Source organism: Seriola dumerili, unplaced genomic scaffold, assembly GCF_002260705.1.
Source record: "Seriola dumerili isolate Sdu_G_001 unplaced genomic scaffold, Sdu_1.0 BDQW01000319.1, whole genome shotgun sequence".
Taxonomy (NCBI): domain Eukaryota; kingdom Metazoa; phylum Chordata; class Actinopteri; order Carangiformes; family Carangidae; genus Seriola; species Seriola dumerili.
This window is the reverse complement of record NW_019174574.1, coordinates 3,139,908-3,150,440: the sequence shown is the minus strand read 5'-3', so window position 1 is coordinate 3,150,440 and position 10,533 is coordinate 3,139,908. Positions and strand designations below refer to the sequence as shown.

General features: G+C 38.6%; 1 protein-coding gene across 1 annotated transcript in view; it reads right to left on the bottom strand.

Moving 5' to 3' along the window:
• Positions 1-8,587: 8,587 nt before the first annotated feature.
• Positions 8,588-10,533, bottom strand: part of LOC111231870 (NLR family CARD domain-containing protein 3-like) — a 29,763-nt gene continuing 27,817 nt past the window's right edge. Inside the window, exon 16 of the mRNA XM_022759129.1 lies at positions 8,588-10,532. Coding sequence (XP_022614850.1) covers positions 10,066-10,532 — 467 coding nt within the window. The 3' untranslated portion in view covers positions 8,588-10,065. The remainder of the gene's footprint in view (position 10,533) is intronic.

Below are 10,533 nucleotides of genomic sequence, written 5' to 3'. Positions count from 1 at the left end.
TGCCCGTGCCGGTTTTGGATTCACGTCCATTTTGGTGAAATACCCCGATTCAGTGAGCTGACAAATCTCTGATCACACGGTCTGAGACGGCTCTCTGAGAACCTGATGGGATCTGACAGGGATTCAGCTGTGATTGGTGGATTTGAACAGGAGGATCAAATTGTCGGCCTGTTGCTTCCATCTTATGTTACAACATGAAGATAGTTGTGAACAGAGTGTAAGTGTCAAACGATACTGACATCTGACTGAGCATCAGCGGTCGATGTCAGTCTCAACAATGAAGGGAGAACAGTTTGTTCCTTTATACATATCAATCAAGTGCAAGATACTTTATGTTCAGCTTTTTGTGTCATAATTGTCTTAATTTTTGTTACTTTATTTGTAGATGTCAGAACAGATGAACTGTAATTTATTTTTTGATCTTGCTGCAAATTAACAATGTAATGTTGTTTTATTGTTATCATGTGTTTGCCAGCGTCTGAATCACTGAATGTCAGAAATCACAACAGAAACCCTGCAGCTTTCTGACATCTGTCATTAAACCAGCTGCTGCAGCTTTTTATTTGACTTCATTTATTCATCATTTCTTCAACGATTGCCTACAAAGAACTGTGTGATCTGTGATTTGTTTTATTTATAGAGAAAATACAGATATTGTTTAGTTGAATTGTTCAGTCAGTGCACGATAAATGAAATATGAAGAGACGGAGATTTTCTTTGAAGGAAATCCCTCTGGAAACCAACAGCCACTTCTAAACACAGTAATCACACACTTTCAGACATTTTCTACAGAAACTAAATATTTTACGATAATACAGAAAAAAGCACAGAGATCATAAACCATGGACAGACAACACAAAAACAAGAAGAAAAAAAAGTGCATTCATTTATTAAAATATTGTATTTCTATCTAGTTTTCTATCAAATCCAAAATAATATACATTTCATAATAACGCTGTTTTCTCCATCACCTTTCATGTAGCTGTAATTTGTTCCAAGGTTTGAATTTTCATGTCTTTCTATGCTTGTATGCATCGACAAAATTATTTTAACATTAATTGAGTCAAACGTTTCAAAGTAGGTAAACTTATTTATTAGGGCATGACAGACCTGTAAAACAAAGTGAGTAAGAGTAAAAGTAAAGTAAGAGCCTTAATTAAGCAGCCTAATTACAGTTTTTCTCAATCACTTTGATGCAGTTCTCACATGAGAAACATCATTCTCACAACTCTTAATGCAGTTCTCTAAACAGTTCATCATTTCCCCATACAAATGAACATTTCTCATTGCATTTATACAAGCTTCCTTTGTATCCACACATAGTTCACTACTGAAGATGTAACTGATGAAAACAGTTTGTTCCTTCGTCAGATAGAATGACATGTGGTGTGAATTTACTGTACTATAATTGATGCTATGTTCTAAGTTTGATTGCATATTTCTCTGTCTATTTTCCGGTGCACAGTTCCATGTTTAACGTTTTGCTTTCCTCAGTTATATTGTGTGAATTTACGGATACAGGTTTTTTCAACTGCTTTTCTAAACTAGGTCTCATTTTCTCAAAACTCTGCACGCAAATCCAAAAATTGCACACAAAATGCAAAGTGGCACAAATCTGCTGCAAAATTAATCTATCATTGAAAATATCATAAAAAAAATCTAAAAATCAAGTATTTACATCAATGCCAAACACTTTTTTCCGTATAGTAATTTTGTGGATGTTCTAAATCTTAAGCTCTTCTGTTTTCCCTAGGCTTGTATATATATTTCCATACAGTGTTGTAAAGTGACAGGACAGTGATCTGTTGAGAGGTTGAAATGTACATAGCACAGTAAACACCAATGCAATGTTGAAATAGAATATAGTTATTTTTCCAACATGTAACTGTTGTAACTACAGTACAGTGTTGTGTATGAACAGTTTTACTGTATATTTTTGCACTTCTCTTTTTCTAAAGTCAGTCAGGTTTTTATCAGAACATCACAACATTTGGTGTCTAAGTCTTAAAGCTCTGGTGAAAATGTTTAATTCACTGGTGACAATGTTGAAGTGATTCATGGACTTTGCATGTTTCAACACGTGTGAACGAGGTTTTGTTTGTTTTAGAGGCTTTTGCGAAGTGATTTACACTTAGGAGAAATGCACTAACTGTTTTGAGAACTGCATTAAGAGTTGTGAGAATGATGTTTCTGATGAATGAATTGTATCAAAGTGATTGAGAAAAACTGTAACATATCATATATCATTGACTACACTGGAGGCTGCAACTTTAGCCCCTGTTTTTTTAGCCTTAATTTTGGAAAATGAAACAAGCTGAATTCCCTTTAAGCAGCTCCTGTTTTCAGTGTATCATTGGATGTTCAGACAACTATCTCTGGATTAATGTGACACTGAAAAAAACTTAAAAACCTGATGATCCTCAGGCAATTTCTGAAGTTTATGAACACAAATGTCTGACTGATGAAGTTTCACCATAATCTAAGTGTTATATGGAGTTTTATATTCAATGCATATCAGAGATAACGACCTCTAAGTCACAGTGAATCTTAAAAAATGTGTTTCATTCAGATTTATTCAAGTTATTGAGAATTGTGAAGGTTTTACAGCATCCACTTTCATGTCCATGAACTGTGTCCCTGCTGCTGCTGATCGTGTTGATCAGCAGCTTCCTGTTATTTACAGAACACCTGTCCCCCTCATCTCCCTCTGCTCCCCATCACAGTTTAAATAGGTGAATATTTTGTCGGTATAGAGAAAGAGAAAGTGGCTCAGTCTGGCAGCTCTGGATGTGTTGATGTTGTGTCAAACCCTCTGAGGGTCTCATGTTACGGTGACTTTTTTAAAACCAAAAGCAAAGTGAATGTTCAACATCAGTATTTTTTGTTCTGCTTCACAGACTTTCCTGGACACTCAGTCTAAACGTTGACCTGAACATCCTTTCAGTTCAAGTGTGTGGTGGTTTGTTTACAGATGTCCATGTGAACGCTGCCTGAGACCAATCAGCTGTTCTAAAGTAAACAAAGGTTCTGTTGTTGTGTTTCAGTTTGTGATTTCTGACTTTTCACTGTCTGTAATCTGTAGTTTGATTTTTGCAGAAACTTCTGGTCTGAAGAAAACATTAAAAATCTGTCACGTCCAGTTAATGTCCAACATGTGGCTGCTGTAAAACTCTGTGCCATCCATCCATCTATCAATCCATCCATCTATCCATCATCCCTCCATCTATCCATCATCGTCCATCTATCAATCCATCCATCATCCATCCATCTATCCATCATCATCCATCTATCAATCCATCAATCATCCATCATCCATCCATCTATCCATCATCATCCATCTATCAATCCATCAATCATCCATCATCCATCCATCTATCCATCATCATCCATCTATCAATCCATCCATCATCCATCCATCTATCCATCATCATCCATCTATCAATCCATCAATCATCCATCATCCATCCATCTGTCCATCATCCATCCATCATTCATCCATCCATCCATCCATCCATGATCCATCATCCATCCATCCATCTATCCATCCATCCATCATCCATCCATCCATGATCCATCATCCATCCATCTATCCATCATCCATCCATCTATCCATCATCATCCATCTATCAATCCATCCATCATCCATCCATCTATCCATCATCATCCATCTATCAATCCATCAATCATCCATCATCCATCCATCTGTCCATCATCCATCCATCATTCATCCATCCATCCATCCATCCATGATCCATCATCCATCCATCCATCTATCCATCCATCCATCATCCATCCATCCATGATCCATCATCCATCCATCTATCCATCATCCATCCATCCATCTTTCCATCACCCATCATCCATCTATCAATCCATCATCCATCCATCCATCCATCTTTCCATCACCCATCATCCATCTATCAATCCATCACCCATCATCCATCTATCAATCATCCATCCATCCATCATCCATCCATCTATCAATCCATCCATGCATCTGTAACCCAGGTTATTTTCTGTAGCTTCATTTATAGATTTCCCTAAATGCCACTTATGCAGATAATCAGTAAACTCTGTAAATTACTGATGTTCCCTGAATGCATCACAGGCAGGTCAGCTAGACGGCTGCGTGCAGAGAAGTATCCAGTCTCCCTTCAATGATGTGGCATACGCGACGCAGACGTGGTTGTCTTTGTTGAAAAGAGTGAAATAAGTATTTTCAAGTAAGATTCAGATAAGTTAAAACTGAACTGGCGTATCGCCAGAGGGAGAGAGAGAGAAAACTACTGCAAGCTGCACGGTCGCTGTGGAAAGAGGAGCACGTGAGAAACTCTGGCGGGTGTTTTCTTCTAATTACCGGAGTATCCTGGTGAGTTAGCATCAATGTTTTGCTCCAAAATAATTTACTGGTGTGATGTTTTACCGTGAAATACACGTAGATCTTAAAACCAGTCAGGATATATTTGTGTGATGTGGGGGAAAAAAACTTAGTTGATGCTGCATTGCGGCCTAGCGCTAAGCTAACTGTAGTGTAATGTCACTGGCTGCTGTTGTAGCCTGAGATGACACATGGGACAGTTGTGCCTAATTGGAATGTGTTTAAACTGATGTGTGTATTATAAAATATAAATTGACTGGATATGTGGGTTTATTTGAAAAGTGTGTGTACATAGAAGAGATAATTTAGTTAATATGTTTATTATAGTTAAAGTTTAATTCTGTGTTTATGCCAATTTTATTCTGGTAACTCTAAAACAATGGATAGTGAAAACCAGAAAATACAGACTGTGTTTTAACTGTCGTACACACTTGTGTGTAGGCTGGTTTGTATTGAGGGACGATTCTATCTGTGACATGGTGGAGCTGCTTTGTCTTCTGGTCCAGATCGCCATCACCGTTGTGGATGCCTTCATCTTGTCAGGACGCTGACAAGTGTGGGTTGTGCCAGTCCAAGGGACAGTAGGGACCAAATCAAAGGAACTCAACCTGAGGAGAATTATTCTATTTTTCTTTGGTACTTTTTCCACTGAGATCTCAGGTCATTTTTTTGTTCTTGAAGCCAAGAGAGACTGAAAATTAAAGGGGAAAAATTAAAATTGACAATTAAACTGATAACTGAAACATAAGTGTATTTTGGTCCACTTGTGGATACATTTAATTTGTGTATGAAGCACTGAGAATTGAATATTCCTTTATTTTCTAACCACTATGAATTTTGGTGAACCATTCATTTGTTATCCTATTTTTATGGTATTTTGAGTTAAAGATTTGGGTCAAACAATCTTGTTCTTTTGAAGAGGTACTTGAATGTATATGAAGAAGGTATTTGAGAAGTGATATGCTATGATATGATATTTTCATAAATACATTCTCCATCTTTTTCTACTAAGTCAGTGGTTGTGTGTGTCGTGTGGGTTGGAGGTCTTATGCCTCTCCTCGTAGAGTCTGTTACTGCCAATCTCCTTACCGAACCTAGTGAATAGTGAACTTAGAACCTGAGTAAACCTGTAATCATATTGGCATGTGATGGCTTTGGTCTGAGGTATTTCAGAAAACCCCAGATTTAAATACTTTAGATACTGTAGATGAATTTATCTTAATCTGTTGTTTGCTTTTCATAAAACAATGTGTACATTGTTGATGTAATCATAATCTGCTTATAACTGCAATATGGTAAACATCCTGGAACAGAAGTAAGACAAAAAACGAGGAATAGAGTAGGGTATTGTCTCTCTTTGTGTGAATCTCACAGATCCATTGCCACGAGGGCTGTCCCGCGTAGGGGAGTCAGATAACACAAGGTGAAACAAAACCTGAACACATGGAGGAGCAAAACAAGAAGACAGCGGCATGGACCGATAAGAGACTCAACCCACATTGTATCACTTTTTTCTTTACGTGAGAATATGAAAGACTGGTTCAGGAAGAGGTAGAGTGTCAGACTTTGTGAACTACCACAACTGCATGTTGTTGTCAGGGAGAGATAGTTTGGCCCAGAGCTCTGTAACGATCTCCTTTTTCTAATGCTATATTGCTGTTAGCTTTAATTTGAACTTTGAATGAGTTTCCTGTTTCCTTCATCAAACCAACACGCGAGTTCAGGTGACAAACTCAACAATACTTAAGCAAAGATCAGCAGTATAGGAACCCTACTAAAGGGGAAGGTGACGTGCAGGTTACACATCCATCATCCATCCATCTATCAATCCATACCATCTGTCCATCATCCATCCATCTATCCATCATCCATCCACCCATCTATCAATCCATCCATCCATCTATTCTTCATCCATCATCCATCCATCCGTCCATAGTTCATCCTGCACCCTCAGAGCTCAGACATGGTGCAGGATGATTACACCTTGCGTCTCTCCAGTGGCTCTTGATATTAGTTACCAGAGGAATGTTGAAAATATAAATCCACTGGACAGGAGACAGTGTTCAGTAACATGTTATAATCCAGCTTGTGATTTGTTAAAGGTGTAATGTGTAAAATCATGCTACTTGCTCCACCTCCATAGGGGGCAGCATTTCACATCTTCACCCCTGTCCAGTTAATCATGTTGTTGTTTTCCCCATGTTCCTTATAATTCATTATTTATGTGCATTTATTGTTGATAGTTAAAATTGTTAAGACTAGTTAAAGCTGGTGTTATGGTAAAGTATTATAAATAAAAATGTATTTAAAATGTTGTTGGTTTTAACATGTTTGTATTTTATTCTACACTTTTACAAGAGAAAAGGACGAGGATGAGGTAAGGCAGGTAAGGTTTTTTGTATGGATATGGTCGTATATAGGCATCTACATATGTATGTAAGGATGTTTGTATGTATGTATGTATGTATGTACGTGTGCTTCGATATGAAAAGTTTGAATATACATATTTATATACATGAGTGTATGTGAATATGCACAGTATATAGTATGTATGTATGTAAATATATGAATGTAAGTGGGTATCAATGGAAGTATTTAGGTATGAATGTAGGTATGTATCCATTTTGTAATGATGCATGTACATATGTATATACGTTGAAATGTCTGTAAGTAAGAATGCATCTACGTATGTTGAGGAAATGTGTGTATTTATATTATACATAAGTATATATTGATGTGTAAATGTGTGTGTATCTGTGTATGTCTGTAAGGTTTGGATGGTGGTGAAGCCTTACAACCAGGAAGAAGGCCAGCAGGACTGAGGTGCAAGCGTGATGGAGAACAGAATCAGTCACACAAGGATTGGTTTCAGAGCTCTTGGTAAATGACACAAAGGCAAATGACACAAAAAAATCCAACAGCTCTTACATATACAGTAGGTAGCAGAACGGCTGGACAACAAAAGCAGTCTGGCTGGTGTAGCAGGTCACAGTGGATAGCAGCAGCAGCACCGGTGACGTTCAACCTGACCCCCCTTCTCTGACACCCTACCCTGCTTTCCCACTTGGTGTAACTACCCCTAGTCTCTACCAAACATAACATAGTGAAGGGACCCTAAACACTAGCACCATACATTTAGAATACCTATTTACAATTTAACCATACTGATATTTACATACACTGACTTTTGGCCTAACACAGATTAAATAAAATACATAATAAACTAAAGAAATACCCAACAAAAGCCAAACTTAATTAAAACCCCTCTACCCACTCCCCTCTCTTTTTCCTGCCCACTTGGTACAGCCTGATAAGGTAATTGACACCTGCTGAGTCTGGTGGCTGCATTCCCATGTGTGCGCTCAATGAAAACACGCCCCCTGGAAGTAGACCTCAAAGAGAGAGGGGTTGGTAGGGGTTCCCAAAATAAAAGCACAACACAAATGAACTTCCTGTATTAGCCAATGTGTATTGTTTTTCACCTTAGTGAGGGGGGTGCTTGCCAGCTCCCTCACAATGTCACATTGCACATTAATAATGACATCCTTTATAATGACATTTACTATACTATGACACAGTTTGACTTACTGTGGCACATTTTTATGACATACTATGTTATTGCACAATTTGATTTACTATAATAGATCACATATTGTTCATCTATATATTTTTGGGCAGATTCTACTAGTATATATCTTTCACATCTATCTAAAAATATACTATGGCATATTTTCACTTACTATTTTATGGCAAGCTTTTCTGGAATACTATGATATGAATTTCTTATGACTTACGTTAAGACATTTTTATGACTGAATATACTATGACATATTTTAAGTAGTATACCAAGGAATATTTTTATGTTATTTTAATGTTATGCTATTACTATGACATTATCTATGACATACTTTACTGACATTTTTATACCTTATTGTACAATTATGTTTTTAATTACATAGTTTGACTTATTTATTATTACTTATTTCTATTAAATAGTACATTATGACATTTTTTGAATTACTTGCATATTATATACCATGGTGCACTTTTATGACTTAAAATACTATTGCACATCTTCATGACTTCCTATACTGTGACATTTAATATGTTAATTACTTACAAACAAAATAACAAGAGTAAGGAATGCAAACAATTTCAAATGCCCACAAACACAGCGCATCATACAACATAACAATACTTAACAACAGCCACAGTCATAGTTTTATTATGTTCATATCAGTGTTTCAGATAAGATGTTCCTTTATTAGTCCCACAGTGGGGAAATTTCCAGCATCACAGCAGCAAAGTGGACAGTACAAAGAAAGACAAACAGATTGCCAAATGACAAGAACCAAAAAAGGAAGATAAGATGTTTGTTGTAACGTCTGACAGCAGCAGGACGGAAAGACCTGCGGTATCTCTCCTTCACACTCTGTGGGTGCAGCAGCCTGTCGCTGAAGGAGCTGCTCAGTACTGTCAGTGTCCTGCATGGGGTGGGAGATGTTCTCCAACAGGGATGATATCTCAGCCATCATCCTCCTGTCGCCCACTACCTCCACTGGGGCTAGGGGGCATCCCAGAACAGAGCTGGCCTTCTTGATCGGTTTGTTGAGCCTTTTCCTTTCAGCAGTGGAGATGCTGCTGCCCCAGCAGACCACATCATAAAAGATGGCTGATGCCACCACAGAGTCATAAAAGGTCCTCAGGAGTTTCCCCTGCACTCCAAAAGACCTGAGTCTCCACAGCAGATACAGCCTGCTCTGTCCTTTTTTGCACAGTGCATAAGTGTTGTCAGTCCAGTCCACTTTATTGTTCAGGTGAACACCCAGGTACTTGTAAGAGTCCACTATCTCAATGTCCATTCCCTGGATGTTCACCGGTGTGGGAGGAGTGTGTTTCTGTCTGCGGAAGTCCACCACCAGCTCTCTGGTCTTCCCAGTGTTGATCTGGAGGTGGTTCTGCTGGCACCAGTCCACAAAGTCCTGGGTCAGTTCTCTGTACTACCTGTCGTCCCCATCAGTGATGAGGCCGACAGCGGCGGAGTCGTCTGAGACTTTTGCAGCTAGGTAGATGACAGTGTCATCCACTCCAATGCCAGGCTGATAAGCAAACTGAAGCGGGTCCATCGATGGGCTTACCAGGGGCCAAAGATGGACCAGCTGCTCCAGGGTCTTCATCAGGTGAGATGTCAGCGCCAGCCGACCTATAGCTGTTGAGGTCCTTATTCTTTAAAAATAATTAAAGTTATATACTTTCTTTACAAGATCAGCTCTATGTGGCCACAACACACTCAACATAACAAGTAATAATACAAACTGTACTTTGTTGATCTTAAATTCCCAGGAACAGACATATTTAGTAACTGTACAGCTACATTTGTAAAATATACAAATACACATATGTATAAAAAATATACAGTACATATACAGATTTTCCTTTCCAGGCCAGAGAACACAGGGTCCACATCCAAATTAAACCCCTTCTATGACATGAGTCTGTTGTTGCACTGATGTTATTAGTGCTGTGAAAATACACATTGCACTGAATTTATCATGTGAACCAGTACAGTATAGATAACCCTGATTCATGTTTGGAGAGTTTTAAAGTTTTTACCAAATGTTCTTAAACAATAGAGAAAAAGTTTAAAGGTAAAACTTAAGAATTAAAGATGTGACACTGTTTCTGCTTCACATTAACTTCAGCTTTGTTGAAAGACACTGATCCTCCTCACAGAGAGCAGCAATCAGAGCTGCACAGGCTTTTGGTCCTTTTCTTAGCACCGTATTGATCACCACTCGAGCTTTGTCTGCCCTGGTCTTCTGTGTTCCAGCATCCTCCAGTTCATCCTGAGTTACCACCTTGCACTCCAGGAGTTTATCCAGCAGCTTATGTAGAAGAGGTTCAGACACACTGTCGATGAAATCTGTTCGAACAGACGCCAGGTTCTTTTCTGCTGGGACACTAACAGTCTTTGTTTGGACACTCTGAGTCCATGCTGGGACATTTGGAATCCCTGTTGGGACACCCTGAGTCCATGCTGGGATATTTGGAATCCCTGTTGGGACACCCTGAGTCCATGCTGGGACATTCAGAGTCCCTGCTGGGACACTGGGAGACCATGCCAGGACAGTCGGAGTCCATACTGGGCAAAGACC